This window comes from Dermacentor variabilis, chromosome 4 (genome assembly GCF_050947875.1).
Source record: "Dermacentor variabilis isolate Ectoservices chromosome 4, ASM5094787v1, whole genome shotgun sequence".
Taxonomy (NCBI): domain Eukaryota; kingdom Metazoa; phylum Arthropoda; class Arachnida; order Ixodida; family Ixodidae; genus Dermacentor; species Dermacentor variabilis.
Window position 1 is genome coordinate 167,240,651 of NC_134571.1, and position 20,200 is coordinate 167,260,850.

Here is a 20,200-nt window from a genome sequence, read left to right on the forward strand (position 1 = left end):
TTCACAGGCACAAAAAATGGCAGTGGTCTCCAAGCTCCTGCGCACTACATTGCCAAACCTTCAAGTTCCTCTCTGCAACTGCTGTATGTTGTGTCTGGTGGCCCTACCAGTCACAGGTTGACGTGAAGAAGTGAACACGACTAGATCGCCAATTACAGTGGTGGTGATGCTTGGATGGACATGCTTTAACAGTTTAAACTGCGGCTGGTACAATTGAAGTCCCTTCGTCAACGCAGCAAAAGCAAACAATGCTAAGAAACTTGGCGTCGCTTCCGCTTGAAACAGGAAGCTGAAGCTACACAAGTTTTGCTGGACGCCAGTAGCTGAGAGATCGAGTGGCAGAGGAGCCCGGAGGGCAGGTTGGCAGTACTTAACCTGGTCGGAGAAAACTTCTATGGAGGGGCTTTTGTTACATTAACCTTGAGACGCTAGTAAAGGTGTCTCAGATTTGGCGCATTGGTCACATGGTATTGCACAATGAACTTGCAACAAGGCTCTTTTTCAAAACAAAAACACAAAGCAAACAAAAAAGACCGAGTGCAGCAGTAATTGTCAGAAGGGCTGCTCATTAGTGATGCAAAACAATGTGTTAATTCACTATCGATAACATAGAAAAATTATAGAACTAAATATTGACATTTGCCATTTCCAGTCGTTGCCATTGATTTGCCATTTGCCATTGGTAGTCGTTGGCTAGTAATCATTATAAAACATCACAATATCTGACTGTCAATCACTCTGCTCATGAATTTATGCAACATATTTCTGGGAAGTTGAATTATTTGTCTGTGCTGTTAAAATCCTAAACTCTACAGCTTCTACTACGTTATTACTCGAAACTAACCATCATTACACTGGACCAACAAAGTATGTAGATCTTTCTTATTGTTTTCACATTTCAAGATGCCATAAAAAGCAGTTGTGCAGTTTACACATTCATTCACATTCATTTATACATTCATTCTGCTCTAACTAAACCGTTAGATGTGCAACTTAGCCATATGTCATCTAGGCACCCTGGTGAATAACCATAAGAATGTCAACATTCTTGCCTTTCAGTGTGCTCCTCCTTTTAAAAATTATATGCCCAGTAGCAGAGAACACTCATTATGCTGGTACGGATGCTGTAATTCAAAAGTACTACATTGCCACTTGAAAGTGGCATTATGGAGTACCATTAGTAGTGTGCTACTGACAGTAGCATTGATAATGTTTTTTTTTCTTATTGATAGATTTGTATCCCTACTCCTTATGCCATAGGTAATTCCTTGATGCCTTCCCTAATGAGCAGGTGACCGCTACACATTAGCGCTCACTAAATACGAAACTCTTTTGTGATAGCTATGGAAGCCCCTGGATTCACGGTTGAAGCAGCATAAAGATTTGCATAAAATGTCGCAGGAGCTTGGGAAAAGCACTATCACAATAGGATATATCGAATAACTAAAGTGACAAAGTCTTGAAAAATAAACGACAATGTATTACATCTTTAACATAGCAAAGGTATGTACACCGACTGGCATTCTTTGGAAACTGTTGCTCATCCACTTACACAGGCAATGTCCTCTCGCTACAGCTCTAATGAAGGTTTTGTGCACATTTACATAGCAAAGGACAAAGTAGTAACACACCGTTTTAGCAGTCGCTCAGATTGTCCACATTTAGTTTATTATGTCGTAAAACAGTGAAAGTTTATAAAGTCCTTTGGAACTGTGAAGGTGCAGTTGTTAATCGGCTTCAACTGGAAAATACTGCATGCACTGCTTGAGGTTGTCCTCTTGCTACAGATCCATTAACGAAGAATGTGTTGTATGTGTTCCGACATCGAAGAGGGTAACGTGGCGACGAATCAACCTCCAGCAGTCGTCATCCAGGCCATCCAGTTGACGGCGACCATCCTTGCGTGGGTGGCACACGACACGCTCCCGGACAACACCAACAAGGCGCATGAAATCGTGCATGCTTTCAATACTCCTGAGTGCACGTTGAATGATGGGAGTGGCATCCACAACTGTGAGAGACTGCTGCTGTGCAAACTCTTCGAGGAGAGGAGGACAGCACCCAACGACTTCCAAGGCTGCTGCATAACGCCTGTGAGCATAGTAAGAGTTACCTTAAGAAAATGCAACTGATCCATACCCAGATAGCCACAAACATCCGATATACCGGATTGATCCAAACATGCAGCAAAAAATGGGATGCCTTGCAAACATCCTTTACATGCACATAAATCTAAAGGACATACAAGAGCATGAAAGTTTTGGATGTCCACTGAGCATCCATTTAGTTCACTCATCAGACATACAGCGGGCAAAATTTTGGATGTCCATAGAACGTCTCTGAAAACAGTACTTAAGATCTACATTGCATAAAGTTTTTGATGTCCATGGAACGTCCACAAAGTTTGTACTTTAGACGTGCATTGTAGGCCCCCCCCAAAACACTCGCATGTATATATTGTATATGCCCTTGTATGATTTTGACGTGGAGAATGCTACGCGGTTCGTGTCTGTAGTTGGCGCGACTATAAGGCACTGTGTCATCAGTTCACATGTAATGAATTTCCATAGGACGTCCCATTCTTTTGCTGGACATCGATCGATAATTGGGACTTCATAAAATGGATGTTTGTGCATGAAATGTACATTTTTTTTCAGGACAATAAAATGCAGAAGTGTGGGCAAGGCAAAAGAAAAATGTATGAGCAGATTTGCAGATTCTGAGTTTTGTAGACTTCTTTGTTTCCAACTTTGAATAAGTAAGGTACAGTGTATTCAGTAATTAACTGATATATAGCAGAAAATAAACACATGGATATTATATGAAGGGACTATACTTTTGTTAAGCACTACCAAACGTTTTAAAATGGTGACAAACCTCACATGTGAAAGTTACTGCGTGGCCTCCGATACTTCACACTCAGTCTCGGAAGCCATGTGCATCGAACGCAAAGAGCCAGAAGCACGCCATAAATGTCACACTAAATAAAAAATGATGTTTAAAGACGTCAGAAAAGTTAAATGATTTAAACAGACTTTACGTAGCATTATTGTCCATTCATCAATTAGCCTCACAGTCGTGCCTGTCATACGTTGCTATAAGTGCAGCCAGCGCAGCCACTGCTGTGACGCAGCAAGCAATCATATGCAGGCATGTGCAAGCTTGTGTTTTGATGCTGGCGCTGAGCTGTACTCTTCTATGCCATGCTCCCTCAAGGGTTGCAGAAGATAGCAAGATAGCGCCAACCTTTCCTTTCTCACAACAAAACACTTTTATGCTGCAGTGCTGATGCTGTGACACTTCACTTCTTATTCTCACCATGTCTGCTGTGGTGTCCCATCGTCAGCAGGAACATGCTTTTTAAGGCATGTCGGCGGTTTGTTTTTGTACTTTCTTCTCTTTTATGCCAGTAATGAGTGCTTAGCATGGGCCGGAAAGGCTGATGCACAATGCAAACGCACAACGACTTTAGCAGTACCCTTCAAGGCATGTCGGCGGTGTTTCTTGTTGGAATAGTATTAAACTGGAGCCAATTGGTGCATGGCTAAGATGAGTTTCAACAGCTGAACTGCCACCCGAAACAAATGGTGATAGACAAGCAACATTCTTGTCTGCCTCCCTTTGTCCCATGTTTCAGCTCAGCTTCCCATAATTGTCTTGGTCTTTCTTGTGCTGCGCCTCTCGTGGTCCATAAGTATTGTGCATAATGGCACAATGGTTTCAGTGGTTCTGGAACACACTTTCGATAGTGCTGCTCGATGTTGTGAGGTAGTCACCATTCATGCATTGCTTTTGCGCTGTCTGCTGGTGGAGGTCTTTTGTAATAAGGGCTGTCTGTAGAGTTAGGTAATCTCTTGCGCACTTTGTAGCTCCTCTGTATGTTTACATAGCTCCCGTGTATAGCGTGCAGTATTACGTGCTTGTAACATTTGTAGGCACAAGCCATGTACTTTCACGAGTTATTGAACAGTCAATCTTTTTGCACATTATATAAAGCTTCGCTGTGCTCTACTGCTTGCGAGGTCAAATTTAATTGTCAGTGGTACCATTTAAGCAGATACAACAGATCTGCTTCCCTGATAAAGGAGATGCTATAGCTGTGGATTTCTATTCTGGGATTTTAACCTAATTGCTGAATTTAGAGAGGCTGAAAACCAGTTACTTAAGGCACCTTAAGCTACTTCGTATGTCTAACCCCCCAATTAAGAAATTTGCTTTAACTTGAAGCCCATGCTTAATTTGGTCAAGATAAAAGTCCAATGCAAACGCACCCAAGGAAAGGCAATGAGTGTCTTGGGCACATTCACGCCTGTCATTATAGTGACAAAGTCAAGCATAGGCTTCAAGTAAGGGTGCATATCTGGATGCGGGGTAAGTAATAAGCGATGTGTTTGCATAGTTGTAAAGATTCTGTCCTCTTTTTCATGTTTAGGATTCTCAAGCCAGCCAGCAAGAGAGACCTTCAAAGTACGATTCACCCTCCAGCTCCACATAGCATCATATCATATGCCTATAGGAGTCCTGACAAATTTTCTCCCTCTTTTGAAACAGGTAGAGGTCTAACTTGTAATCCCGGTAGTGACTACAAGACTATCTTCAGTGCACAAAAAAACTGTTCCCTTTGAAATGGCAACTTTACGATGAGCACTCACTGCAACATGTTTCCTTGGTAGTACTGCTGCGGGGGCCAGTGCAATTAACCACTGCTGCTATGTTGAGCCCAGTGTATGAACGCCAACCAGATAGCGTTACGGAGATATAGATGTAGCAGCTTGTCTCCAGAATCGGCTGAATCAGTGCTTTGGCCTTTCGTGGCACCTGATTGCATTACAAGGAGTGCTGTATGTTTTAGAAAATGTGACAAATGTAGAATCCTGTTACCTGGTGTCAGGCTGAGTGTATGGAAAGCATTGAGACGGTTTAAAAGGAAAGGGCCGATTTGATACTGCTACGAGTGGCTCAGCACTCTCGGCAGCATGTTGTGGCCTGGTGCCACTCCACTTGGTTGACTAGTACATGCCAAGTGTGCTGTGGTACCAGGTAACCACTAACTGTAGTTACTTCTGATCCATGAATCTGCACACGAATTGGCTGTAGTCTCACTCACATGGAAATATGGTATATGGTACAGTTATTCTACTCGAATAATTTATAAAGTATACCATGGTTGTACTTGGACTGCACCATTGCTTACTTTAAAGAAAATGAGGCGAAAATTAAGGTACTTCGGAATTATAACAGCGTTGTGCTGCTTGCAGGAGTCTTTATTTGTAAGAGAACAATATGTTAAAACAATTTTTTTATGTGGCGGCTATGTTCGGAATTTTTCTCCTTTATCCTAAGAACATGGACCCCAACCTCCACGAGGGCAGAAGGCAGGCGCGAGCCGAATACGTGGAAAAGACACTCGCGCTACTGGAGAACACGGTGTACACGGATGCTGCCACGTACCCGCGAGAAGGGAAGCGCACGGCCACGGCGGTGGTGGTGGACGGTGACGGGAATCTGATCACATGTGCGACGGTAAAGGCAGCCGACACAGCGGAGGCCGAAGAAATTGCCGTGGCGCTGGCGGCAGTAGAAGGATATAGGACAGGCAGGCCTCTAAACATCTTAACAGACTCAAAGGAAGCGTGCAGAAATTACACGAGGGGCAGGATTAGCAAAGCCGCCCTCAGAATTCTTGGCGGAGCCAACTTCGCCGAGAGGAACGTTACGCACAAGTTAATTTGGATTCCGGCCCACGCAGGCATACAGGGTAACGAAAGGGCAGACAGCCTAGCTCGAGAGACCACGTGCCGAGCAGAGCAGTCGCGCGCCCCGGAGTATCACCCACACGCTTGTGAGGGAGGATACACAGAAATCTTAAACTTATACAGAGGGACGCGAGCGAAATATCCCCCACCCCACAGAGCTCTAACGCAGGAGGAAGCAACGAGTTGGCGCAGATTGCAGACAAACTCCTTCCCAAATTTATACATCCTGAACAAAATGTACCCAACAGAATACAGAGACACCTGCCCATGGTGCGGGGCCACACCCACACTATACCATGTCACATGGGAATGTAAACACAATAAATCATTCCACCAACACAATAACCCGAGTGCGGAGCAATGGGAGAGTCGGCTTACCAGCTGCGAGCTCACGGCCCAAAGGGCCTTAGTGCAGCACGCTAGTCAGGTAGCTAGGCTCAGTGGAGCCCTGGAATAGGGGCCCACCCTTGCTGGAAGAGGCTCCAAGTCGCCGGCGCCCAAGACGACCGAGACCTCGAGACGCAAAATCCTTGAAGGAACCAAAATAAAGTTTTTCTCTCTCTCTCTCTCTCTCTCTCTCTCTCTCCTTTATGAAGAAGATGAAATTTTTCACTTTATGAAGTTGACGAAATTATCAAAGATACAAGGCATCTAATTCACCAGCGCACTTGGCCTTGCTGAAAGCAATAAAAATTGAATTTATACAAAAGTCCGACATCGCTAAGGACTTGTATTTTTTAAATCTAGGAGAAAGACTTGTCAGGGATATACCAAATAATTTTGGACGTATGTGAAGTGTAATTGCAAGGACAACAGATCGATAGCTGCTTTGAAAAATGAGGAAACCATTATTCATGATAATGACTCTAAAGTTGAAACTTTTAGCCTTTATTTTTCATCTGTTTTTGCCATCTAGCTCCCGTACTATTTGTTTTGAATTACCAGCTGAAATAGACCGCATGCCGGAAGTCACCTATTGTGTTGATGGTATCCGTAAATTATTAAAAGATGTGAACCAGGCTAAGGCATGCGGCCCTGATAACATTCCTGCCACTATCATAAAGAATTGTGCAGACGCATTATGCTTTTATTTCACCCGGTTGTTCAAGAAGTCCCTCAATGAAATAGACATGCCTGAAGGTTGGAAATTAGTGTAAGTCGTGCCCATACATAAGTGTGGGGTGCGAAACTCCGTTCAGAACTACAGGCCCGTTTCCTTAAAGGGCCCCTGAAACAGTTCGAACAAATTTTGTATATGCGTAGGGTACAGCTTAAGTAGAACATTCGCACCACAATTTAAGTGAAGCGTTACGTATTAATGGAGCTACAAGCGATTAAAAGTTACCCTCCTCCCCAGCCATGCTTTTCTACCTCGACTCGTTCATCGAGCGATCGCGGCTACGCTGCGTCTTCACTGGTTCTGCGTCACGATGCGACGTCACATCGTCCATTTCCGGTTGTTTTGGAGCCTGCCTCCACCCGCGCGAAACCTCTCCGCTAGCCGCTCGGCCATCGACCCCAAGCGAGAGCTATCGAAGCAGCGTGCGTTGCGAACATTCTGTCGTAGCGCCGAACGTGTCTGATATTCCGATAACCGCAGGCAAGCTGGTCATTTCGGCAAATGACTGGAGGCATAAACTCAAGCTGATAAAGGAACTTTAGTGTAGACGTACGTGAGCGGCCTGATCGGTCTGCACGGTCCTGCCAATTGTTGGCACAGCGCTTAACCAGCCAAACAAAGCACTAATATTGTTCTAAACAAGCATAAAACATTTTAAACATTGATAAAAACAACGTATTGATTATTACACTCCTGCGAAAAATACACACCAGCAGCAAAGAAGAATACACTTCGTTACTGCTACAGTGTATGGTTGAGCTCTGTGCCACCAGGTGGCTGCACCGTGCAGACCATTCACATTTGCGCTTCTGCTCATCCCATGGCTCATCCCGTTACGGCACAGTCAAGCGGCCAGACCCTGTCCCCTTGCGCTTGCGTTTGCCCTAATACAGGACTCGCAAAACGCTATTGCGTTAGTAATCTTCCGGTGTAAGTGACGGCCACAAACGCGCAAATTCTGGCGCTGATCGGATAGCGGCAGTCTGATGCGCAGCAGCCAGTTCGGTCGCATACTGCCTTGCAGAGGGACACGATGTCGCAGCTTGACATATTGCCAGTCGGTACGTTTGCAGTCCACAAGGCAACAAAGTCGAATCATAGTGCTCACGAAAAGACTGAGACCGACTCTGACTGCGGAGCTCTCGTCAAAATGGAGTGTGTTGTAACACAAGCAGACGACATTTGCTGTGTGCCGGAAGTGCTTAAGCGCACTGAAAAATTGTTCTTGTGCATTCTCTTTATGTTACTTTCATTTTTATAAAAACAAATGAACTAACATTCCAACTATTACGAAGATCATTTGTTTACCATAAAGTTGGAAAAATTATCGATCACGCGCCCTGGTCAGCCAATCGGATAGCTCACCCCACTGATGTCATATGGGTGATTTCCGTCATATGGGTAGGGGCGGCTTAAAATTCCGTCGAGCAGTGTGGTGCGATCGGCAGCGATGTGCATTTTTAAAACCTTATAATAAATTACACACCTTACGTGGAGCACTTAGATGTGTCGATTGATGATCAGAAGGACCTACTCTAACGACTCAGTACGTTTGTAGAAAATTGTCAAAATCGTTTCAGGGTCCCTTTAACTAGTATAACCGGCAAAATTATGGAGCATATAATATACAGTTGCGTTATGGCCCATTTAACTAAACATAATCTCCTAAGCCCCAGCCAATATGGTTTCAGGCATGGTTTTTCTTGCAATACACAGTTGGTAGAGTTTATTCACGATTTAGCCTCAGTAGTTGATAAGCAACAAGTTGTGAACTGCGTTTTCCTAGATTTTCATAAGGCATTTTGATGTAATCGCACAGTCTCCTACTCTCCAAATCAAAATCTGATAACTGGGATGGTAAAAAATAGCGTGGATTGTTGAATATTTGTCATTGCGGAAACAAGCTGTTGTTCTGAGAGGTATATCTTCGCAATGTGCATCAGTTACATCGGGAGTTCCCCAGGCTCAGTGTTGGGACCACTATTATGTTTGTTGTATATTAACAATATTTCAACTGGTATACAGTCTTCATTCAGGATGTTTGCCAATGATTGTGTCGTTCATAGAGTCGTAGATGCTATTTCCGATTCACAAATCCTGGAAGTTGACTTAAATAGTATAGCGGACTGGTGTGTGCATCGGGATATGTCATTAAATATCAATAAGACTGTACACGTCACCTTCACAAGAAAACAAGCTAATCATCTGTATATGTATAGAATTCATGATTTAACTCTAAACACAAGCAAGGAATTTAAATATCTAGGTGTGTTTTTTACTTCTGATCTACGATGGAACAAACATGTTAACTATATTGGAAATAAGGCAGCATCAGTTTTGGGATTCTTACGGCGCAATTTTAGTCATTTACCAAGTAACTTAAAATGCAGTTGTATTTCAGTCATGTACATTCAATACTTGAATATGGATGTGTTTGTTGGGACCTACACACATCTGAGCTTATAAATAAATTAGAAAAAATCCAGAATAGGGCAGTTAGATTTGTTCTTGGTAACTATAGCTGATAGCTTAGCATGACAGAAAGCAAACTTAACTTAAATGGCAAGAGCTGAAGGATCGTAGAAGGCATATCAGATTAAAATTTTTCCACGATATTTATTATTTTAAAACAGGTATAAACCGCGAACAATATATCCAGGCACCACACTACATATCTAAGTGACTTGACCACTGTTTGAAGATCTGGGAATTTTCTTGTAGGGGTGACGTCTTCCGTTATTCCTTTTTTGTTAGAACTGTTTGAGATTGGAACGGTTTGCCATCGAGCATTGTATACATCACAGAAAATGACGCTTTTTTCCACAAATTGAAATAATTTGTTCACGTATTTATTCAAGCCTGTAACCTCCCTGCTGTAATGCCCTACGGGGCGATGCAGGTAACTAATAAATAAATAAATAAATAAGCTAATTTGGCACCCTTTTGCTGCAGGGGGTTGCCTGCTTACACAATTTATCATTGCACTAACATATTGGTGGTTTTCAGATTGTTTTTCCTATAGGATATTGCTGTTTTCAGGCTTCAGCAGTTGCTCTCCTTTACGTGACACTACGTTATTTCTATTACTTTCCTTTTTTTTGCTGAATACAAGGCTAGTCAAACAGTGCTTTGATGTTTCCATATGTGAATCCTGCTTTTGTTTTTGTTCATGAGAATTAAGTCTCATAACGTGCCTTTTGTGTTTTATTTTACTGGAGAGAGTGCAGCTAACACTGCGCTATTGCTCACCTAAGAAATTGTCTTGATTTCTGAGAGAAGGGTTCCTTTTCAAATGTTGATTTTACTCTCTCATTCTATTTATCCTTTGGTATGTTTATGCTTAGCTGTTATGCGTATGTGATATTTTTGTATTGGTTCATGCATTAAGCACTTATTCTGCCTTTCAGAAAGCAAGAGATGGCATTATGTTGTAGTTTTAGTGTCCACTTTATTTTCATGAGACAGGCAGCTTTTCATTATGTGCAGCAATTTAGTTTGCCTGTAATGTCTGCAGTCTGCTATTGTATTTCACAGCATATATTGTGTACACGTACATTAGGTTCACTGCATATATTGTGTATCAGACACGTGGCTTTCCAATCCTTGACCTCGTACTAACTACACACCCAGAAAAATATGAAAATCTATACGCTTGAAATATAAGTGACCATAAAGTGCTGCATCGTGAATTTTATGCAACAAATCAAGTTCCCGAAGCAAAAAAGAAAATCATTTGATTATTCGCATGCGAACTCTGAAATGATAAACAACGAAATGCCATCCTTTGTGGCAGACTTCTTATGTTCAATCTATCTGAGCGGAATAAATGAAAACTGGAGTATCGTTCGAGAAAAACTTACCTCATTTGAGCACAAATACATTCTGAAGGTTGCAATCACATCATCTACAAAAAACACGTGGTTTACTACGAGAGTAAAATGCCGCATAAACAAAAAGAAGCACTTATACTCAAAAGCGAAACTCACAGGATCTGATCAAACTTGGAAATGGCACCATGAACATGCACAGCTTTGTCAAAATGAAATTCGAACAGCTAAAGATAAGTTCTACAATAACGACATTTCCACTCTTCTCTGAAGCAACCCAAAAAAGTTTTGAAAGTGATTAACCCCTCCTACTATTCACAGGCTCCTATATCAATTAATAAGGTCGGACAGTTTCTTCCCCCGACAGAGACAGCTGAGGAATTTAACAGTCTTTTCAGCTCCATATTTACCGATGAACTACCCCTCCCTTCTGACCTGCACTTTACATGTTTAAGTGCTAACATGGATGACATAACCATCACCCCTCAGGGCATATCAGCAGCTATTGATTGATTGCCAATTAACTTTTCACCAGGTCCTGATGGCATATGCCCAAAACTTCTGAAATTAACTGAGGCTTCCATATGCGACATTTAAGCCGCCTTGTTCCAGCAGTCTATCGACTCTGGGCATGTGCCAGATGACTGGATAATTGCTCACGTTATCCCCGTAATAAAAATCTGGTGAATTTTCAATAGCTTCGAATTACAGACTTATTTCGCTAACGTCGCTTGTAAACTTCTAGAGCATATCATATCACCAGCAGTTGTAAAACACCTAACGAAGCACGCTTTTTTCTTCCCATAATCAGCATGGCTTTCTAAAAGGACGTTCCTGTGAAATGCAGTTCGAATTAATTACTGATCTCCATAATGCCATACATTCTTTATCGGAAGTACATGCCATTTTTATAGATGTCAAGAAAGCTTTTGATAAGGCTCCACATATCCGCTTATTAAAGAAACTTTCACACCTAAACATAAACATGAAAATTCTCAAGTGGATAGAAAGCTTTTTAATGGGCAGCTCACCAGACAGTCTCTGTAAATCAACACCTGTCTCAGTTAGCACAAGTCATTTCCATCTGGCGTGCCCCAGGAAACTGTACTTGGACGGATTTTATTTCTAATATATGTGAACGACCTAAATGATAACATATGATCTACAGTACAATTGTTTGCAGACGACTGCACGATATAGAATGTTGACACGTTCCAGGACGATCTAAACAAAATAAATGGTGCGAAATGTGGCAGATGGAAATAAATGTTTTGAAAACAAAAGCCATTGTATTTACTACATCAAACACCACAGTTGAATGCTGTTATGCATTAAATAACATGCTCATCAAAGTGCCTAATGCAAAATATTTAGGAATTAATTTGACATGGGATATTTCATAGAATCGACATATTTACGAGGTGGTTAGCAAAGCACCTCGCGCATTCGGGTTCATTAGGCGCAACCTACACTCTGCTAACACTGATACAAAACTACTAGCTCACACTACATTAGTATGCTCGAAAATAGAGTGTGCATCTATAATATGAAACCCTCCTCAATTATACCTAATCAACAAACTAGAATTGCTACAGAACAAAGCCACTCGTTTCATTGCAAGGAAGTACTCTCGAACATTTAGCGTAGCGGAAATAAGAACATCGCTCAAATTACCTTCACTTGCAGATCGCAGGCGTCAGGCACTGCAGTCTTTTTTCCAAGAACTTTATCACAGTCAGTCACCCTTCGCTACCTGTTATATCACGCCAGCTTATCGCATTTTTCCTCGACTAAACCATTCCTTTAAAGTGCTGCCTATATATGCATGAACTAACCCCTTTTTTTACTCGCCACTTCTTGTTGCTATCAGACATTGGAATGAGCTCTCAGAAGATGTTGCATGTCTTACCAATTATGGTACATTTGTTAGCCACGTAAAGAGCACATTCTTCTGAACATTGTTGATTTTGTTTCCTACTTCTATCACTTTCAGATTCAGTTCACTTGTGTCATGTAACTGTTTTATTTTTCTTTCCTGTAGTTTTAAATTGCAGATCCCCTCTTTGGTTCAGTGTATTTAGTGCCGAGTACCTGAAAACTGCAGAGCCTCTTATTGGTTACTTGGTCATTGTAATTCTTGCTCCTTCTTTTACATTCACTAATGTGTACAGGAATCTATATTGCGATGTTTGCACCATTGTGTATTTGCTAACAGTTTTTGTTAGCTGTAGTATGTACTAGATTCATTGTCTTGTATTGTGCTTTCTCTTCCTCTTCTCTTTCTTTCTGTTGTTTTTGCTTTTGCAGCTACAGTTATTTTCAATGAGTTACAATGTATCTTCGTTTTGTTATCATTTCCCCGCTATGTAACGCTCCCACTGGGCCTTTAGGGTAACCGAATAGATACATCGTTGCGTACTTGCCAAGCGGTTGGTACCAATAAGAAGTTTCACAATAAAGATGATGGTGGTGACAACTTGAGTTATTCTTGGCTTAGTAGTAGTGTCACTTCTTTGATTTGTTATCCCATACAGTCCAAGACTGTCCAAGAAGCTGCGTACGCCAACGCTCACTGGAATAGCATTTCAAGCAGTCTGGGGCAGTCTGGGACAACAAATTGTAGAGGCCCAGTGCATGTATGCATGACTAATATAAGAAACAGCCAAAAATAGTACAACGCATATCCAGTGGATGTCAATGTGAATATATATTAGATGTTTCAGATACAGCCATACATAGTACAATGGATGTCCTCTGGATGTAACTGTGGTTAATATGGATATCTATTAGATGTAGTAAACATCTAGTGGATGTTGTGGATGCAATCAGGGTGTCTACCAAGTGACATTTCCAAATTCCCTGAGTTTCCCAGGTTTTCCCCGAGTGATGAAGAACTATGTTTTATGTCAAGGCGGGCTGAAACCATATCGCCCGATGCTGTCACTCTCTAGTAAACATACAAAAAATTTTAAAAAAATGGCTTAATCCAATTTGAATACTAAGGAGTAGTGTTTATGTTATTCAAAAAGAGAATAGAAGGGGGGGGGGGGTAGTAAAATGCACAGCAAATAAAATGTCTGAAAAAAATGCAAATAGAGTCGGACATTCTCAAATACGAATAAAAAGGAGATGCATGCAGATGCAAATATTTTCAAATATGAACTATTTCTATCAACTTATTTACTTTATTTATTTATTTATTTATTAAGGAACACACAGCGCGAAACCATTACAGGGGAGGGGGGGGGGGTACAAGAAGAAATACATACGACACCTCTGCTCCTGGACAGTGTTAGATGTGATAACAAAAGAGGAATAACGAAAAAAAAAGGCAAAGCCCTTAGCAAAGCACATCTACAATCTACAACATCAAAAAGAAAGCATCATTTGATTCAACCCTCACAACCTCACTCGGCAGTCTATTTCCTTCCCTAATGGTTTTAGGAAAGAAAGACATTCTAAACAATTCAGTTTTTGTCGCAAATTAACGGACTTTAAAATCATGGTCAACACGATTGGATCTATAAAAAGGATCCTGCCCAAACTTTTCGCGATCAACCCGAACAGCTCAATAATAAATAGCATGGAAAAACTTCAGACTCAACTTCTTACGGTGCGTGTCTAGCAATTCCCAGTTGAGTGCTTCCTTCGTACGCGATGCACTGTACCGAGCCCCGCGTATGCCAGATACGAAACGAGCGGCAATGTTCTGCACCCGCTCCAGCTTATCTTTATCTCTACGAGTAGGTGGGTCCCAAACCGTACACGCATATTTCAGAATTGACCTCACATAAGTCTCGTACAAAATGTCCCGACATGACTGTGGAAAAGTGTTTCCATTTCGGCGAAGAAATCCCAGGGTTTTGCATGCTTTAGCAGCGACATAATCGACTTGAAGGCGCCAATTTAAAACGGGAGTAAAATAAACACCTAAATATTTCAATTCGGATACCTGTGCAAACATTACATTCCTAACAACATATGGTTGCATATCAAGGTTTTTCTTTCTTGTAAATTTCATATGAACAGTTTTAGACAAATTCAAATTCATATTCCATTCGACGTACCACTCCGAGATTCTGTTCAAGTCTTCCTGAAACATCTAAGCATCACGGTCACGAGTGACTACTCTATAGAGGACGCAGTTGTCTGCAAATAACCGCATTTGAGACACTATTCCGTCACTAATATGATAGAAAGCTCAGTGATATGAGGCCTGAACTTTGTCACAATTGAGATTCTCTCTCAACAGCTCATAAGTCAACCTCAACTGTCCTGACATATAAGTCAGGACAGTTGAGGTACACTCTCAGCCCGCGCACGACTCCTCAGTGTGGTGTTTCACTGAATTAACACCATGGCAAGCTGGGCGAGTTGGTGATTGAACATGTTCCTATGGGTGGGCAGTGCAACCCGAACGAAAGACGAGAGGAAGTATACAATACGAGCGCAGACTAACAACTGGTTTATTTTTTCAAACGAGAGACTATAATATATAGAAAATGTAAACACGTGTGAAGCGACATATACAAGGGTGTTAGCCTATCTTGCCATTCAAAAAATCAGTTTCTTTATCCCGCAGAGTGATAGAAGTCTGGCAGACGCATGCGCCTGAGTTTGCATGCATGAAGTAGGCTTCCACAATCTCGCGGTTGATTTGATTCATATTTTTATGCAATATTTCCATCTGTTCAAACATAGGTTTGCATAAGCAAACTCTTTCCTATCTTTAACCAAGTCCTTCATGACCCGGCCTACTTGGCCGCAACAATAGCCGCGTGTGAGTGCCGTGCAAGGGTGGCGTCTTGGCATCTTTGCCATGGTACGTGTCCAGAAGAAGCTATGGCTCTGTGTGGAATTTTCCGCCCCTCGGTTGGCCACACCAGAAGGATTTGCAAGATCTTGCGGTCCGAATGGATGAGCCAGGCCAGGTTGCCGAGAGACTGCCTCAAGTCCATGTGCGATTTTATGAAAGGTAGACAACGACAGTGCCGTCGGTACTACGAGTGGTCTAAGCCAGTCTTTACTGGAATTCCTCTGGAACAATGTCCGGCGGACCCTACCCCCCAGGGAGAAGTAACCGAAGCCCACGACCCAAGTGCCGAACCTCACCAATATTGCCATTCCAGATAAGCACATGAACATTCTTGAATTAAGCCTGAAGTTCTGCTTAGAGCCATGCCTAGACACTGTCACTAAGATAGACACTGTCACTAAGATAGCCGCCGTTAGAACAGTGTCCAAGCATGTAGAAGACGAAAAATTCAGGTGCATTTCTGAGTGTGTTGACGTGTTAGTCAGACATTAAGGAAACCAGAATGGCAGAGTGCGAAAGATTTAACCCCTTGTGCAATCTTTAAGAAAAAAGGAAGCGAAAGTACTGACTGCTGATAAAGAAGGGTACTTTGTCCTCCTAACGGTAGGGCAGTTTTCTGAGAAAGCCTCAGCTGCTTTAACAAAAATCTTGAAGAAGGTACACGTTCAACCTAAGAAAGTCAAAGATCAAGCACAGAAATCGTTGCTGGAATTGAACGTTGAGCGTCTATCTGGTACGCTGAACAAAAGTGAGGGGTTGATTCTTAAGGTTTTCTTTACGATAAAAATGCATAAACCTGCGCAACCTTTACACACTATTGTGTCTGAGAGAAACACATGACAGCACGTAGTTTTTGGTTATCTTCAGAATAACTTAACAGGGCTTCAGCTAGAAGACCCATTCAAAGTAAAAAAATTCGGAAGATGTTAGGTTTTTACAAGAAGGGGTGTATCCAGTATACACAGCGTTCGGCATCAACGTCACAGATTTATACTATTCCCTTCCTAGAAATCAGCTGATCAAGACAATCAAAGATTGCATTATGGAAAACGACGAGTTAAAGCTTAGGAATGAGAGTGGTGTCCCGGTTCAGTCTTTTCTCAAATTCTTGGTTTTTATCTATATTCCACATTCATTGTCTAGGATAATGAAATTATGATTCAGAAGCAGGGGGTCTGCATTGACTCTCAGGTCGCACCAATTCTTAGTGAGATCTTTCTCAGCACTGTTGACCGGCCACTCGAGAGCATCTTAACAGGAACATTGATCATGTGCCTTACGTTTGTTGATGACTACTTGGTAGTTATCCGCTCTCAACCAGTTCCAAAGATATTGGAATTATTCTCGCAGCCTTTGATAAAGAAGGACTGGGTCTCAGATTTACTCATGAACTGCCGAGTAATAATGAAATTCAATTTTTGTACTTGCAGTTAAGGTTAACAGCGCAACATATTTGTTGGCAATATAACCCCAGGACAAGCAAACCAATTCTAAACTACGCCTCGGCACGCTCAAAACTAATGAAAAGAGGAATTGCTATGACGTGTTTAGGGTCCACACTTAGAAAGTCATGCCACCACCTCGCCAATCTGAGCTTTTCGCAACAACTCAGTCGTCCAGAGAAGGCCGGTTTTCCAAAACCTATTATCGTGTCAATATGTGAAGGGCTAATGAAGAAAATAAAAAAAGGGGTAGCACCCCAAACACAGATTGAAAAAGTTACAAAGTACGCAGTCATCCCTTATGTGCATCAGATGGGGCATGGTTTAAAAAAGACAGCCATGAAATGTGGTGTTTAAGTAGTCTTTTCAGCAAAGAACTCGTAAAAACAAGATTTGCAATCTTGTCAATAGACCTAAACAGGCGACCAAGGCTATGTCCCGCGTCAAACACTCGGGGCAGCTTGTGGAATGCTCGGTGGGAGTGGTCTACATCATTCCACTTTCGTGCGGTAAAAAGTACTTTTGGCAGACGGGACGCTGCCTTAACATCCGCCTTAGGGAGCACTAAGGTGCGATCAGGAATGAAACAGGTTCTAATCTGGCTGTGCATTGTAGAGTTTGCTTATGCAAACCTATGTTTGAACAAACGGAAACATTGTATAAAGATATGAATCAAATCAACCGCGAGATTGTGGAAGCCTACCTCATGCATGTAAACTCAGGCGCATGCGTCAGCCAGACTTCTATTACTCTGCAGGATAAGGAAACTGATTTTTTGAATGGCAAGATAGGCTAACACCCTTGTTAACGTCACTTCACACATGTTTACATTTTCTGTATATTATAGTCTCTCGTTTGAAAAAATAAACCAGTTGTTAGTCTGCGCTCGCATTGTGTACTTCCACTCGTCTTTCGTCTGGGTTGCGCTGCCCACCCATAGGATTTTGGTTTGGATGAGGGACACCTGCGTCTCGGCATCAGCCAACACTGTTTTTTGAGCTGAAGCTCCTTCAAAATGGTGGCAGCATGCTTCGTTTCCCGTTCATTCCTCAATGCGTAGGGCCTTTCTGTTCTTGTCCTCCTTCCGCCACTCATTCGGCCCACGGACCATTTGAAGCATCTTCTTGGTCTGTCGCACAGTCCACGTCTGATTTTTCAAACTCCCTAGGGGCCGCGAAAATGTTCGAAAAATCGTCCAGTTGGAAAAAACAAATGCATGTCATTTACTGCCCTTAGGAACTCAAACTGCCACAGGCACATTCGAAAACGCTCTGAAGCCCTGTCAATACAAGTATTAGGCATATCGGTGCTCGTACTGCAACAGGCAATATCGGGCGCACGCATGTCTAAGGAATACATACTGTGTCCCATGCCAATAGCCTCTTCCCATGCTTGTTATGCTTCACTGCAATACTTTTGCGTATGCTTCGCCAAGTAACATTTCTGTACAGAGGCGAAGCTGACTTTCAGGAACCGGCATTATGCAACGCACCGCGCTTTTCAAGCTTTCTAAGCCAATCGCGAAGACCACAAAGGCGGAGTCTGTGCCATTGCCGACAGCAACAAATTCTTTCAATAAGAAACACAGCACCCAACAGCAAGAAGCTTCATAGCGAACGTCGAAGCAGCTAGGTCTAGCGTTGCCATGGTGGCTGCGGCTGCCAGCAGATCTGCATGCTAGAGCACCGGTTCGAGGCAGCGAGGTAATCAAAATGGCAACGGCAGCGGCTTTGATAAATGCTATTTCGGACCTGCGGTCACGGCAAAACGCCCATAAAATCGGAGTCGCAAGAGTTCTTGTGACTGAAATTTCAGACGTTCTGATACATTGACTCTATGGGGTACGTGGTGGTGCCGCGAAGCCGTCCAAATTATCGGGAATCTGGAAAGTCGGCTGTTGACTGTACACTGGCAACTCCTCCAGCCAACGACAGGGCGTCAAAGATGATTCATTACGATTTCTGTCTGTTACTCGAGCCAGCATTACCGTGACTTTCGACCCTTTCAATAAAATTACAGGTAGTTTTCCCTGATAGAGGCACAAATTCCCTCCGCTTTCCCTGAGTTCTTCCAGACTACTCAAAATCCCTGAGAATTCCCAGTTTTTCCGGTTGGTAGACACCTTGGTAATAAATATGGCTACAGGATGTTGTAGACGTCAATTAGATGTTACGTATATCCAGCCCTGACATCCCCACAACGTACCACTTGCATGTTCTGCATGTATTTGCGACGATCCATAGTTCCACACATACAAGGTTTTCTGAATAAATCTGGATATCTAATGGATGTACTGAATGTCCAAGGTGCACCACATTATGCCCATCTAATGGATGTATCTGGCTATCTGGGTATTTTATATGAGCTAACTATGCAGAGAGCTGACAGGCGGAAGTGGCTGCAGTTTTTTATTTAATGCATTTATCCCAGCACTGAAACCACATTTGGACATTGAGGGTGCAGGCTACTGTACTAAGCTCAGTGCACAAGCCACAAAATTATGAGCACGATGTTTGTCTGCACAACAAATGACTTGGTGCCTAAGCCTCCAGCAATCATTGTCACATCTACAATAAACTTGCCATAACATAGCAATACACTTCTCACTTAAAGGCTGTGCATTGAGGTGACCTTGGTGCATATACAAAAAAATATGTTTCTGAAGGAATCTTTCAGAATTGAGGAAATGCCAGAGCTTTCACATGCTACCAGTACATCCAAACAGTGCACATAGAGCAGAGGTGAACACTAAACTAAATCGGGGTTTTTGGCATATAAAAAGAAAAAAAAAAGTGCACCATCCTAGCATGCAAGCAGGGGCGGCGGTGAATGCTCTGTACAAGAAAACCTGTATGTTGAAACCAGGTACAAATCGTGCCACGCTAGTTCAAAATCACTAGTAAAAAATTACGCACACATCCAGCCTTTTTTTTTTTCAACAAGGTTACTTCGCTTCCTTGTGCATATTTAACCAAGAATTTGCAGTGAATAAAATGTAGTTTAGGTTCAGCACTCGTCCTGTGCGGTTCTTTCTTTGTCCTCGTCATTTGTGCTGCCCCGTTATCATGAAACAAGACTAACTCGCCAAACTTTCCATTCTTTTGAAAACCTTCTCTCTCATGCACACTCATGAGCAGCCTGGTCGCCTCGTTTCGCATGTGCAGTACACACTCGTTGGTATTGTTCATATGGTGCTGAACCGAAGGGAAGAGACACCGCACAGCATGCTCGACCAGTAG

The 20,200-nt window shown here is 42.4% G+C and overlaps 1 protein-coding gene across 2 annotated transcripts in view; it reads right to left on the reverse strand.

The window, feature by feature from the left end:
- Nucleotides 1–1,646: 1,646 nt before the first annotated feature.
- Nucleotides 1,647–20,200, reverse strand: part of LOC142579924 (uncharacterized) — a 39,544-nt gene continuing 20,990 nt past the window's right edge. For both annotated transcript variants that reach the window (XM_075690597.1, XM_075690596.1), the window contains one exon: nt 1,647–2,091. In XM_075690597.1, the coding sequence (XP_075546712.1) occupies nt 1,782–2,091 (310 nt within the window). In that variant the 3' untranslated portion in view covers nt 1,647–1,781. The remainder of the gene's footprint in view (nt 2,092–20,200) is intronic.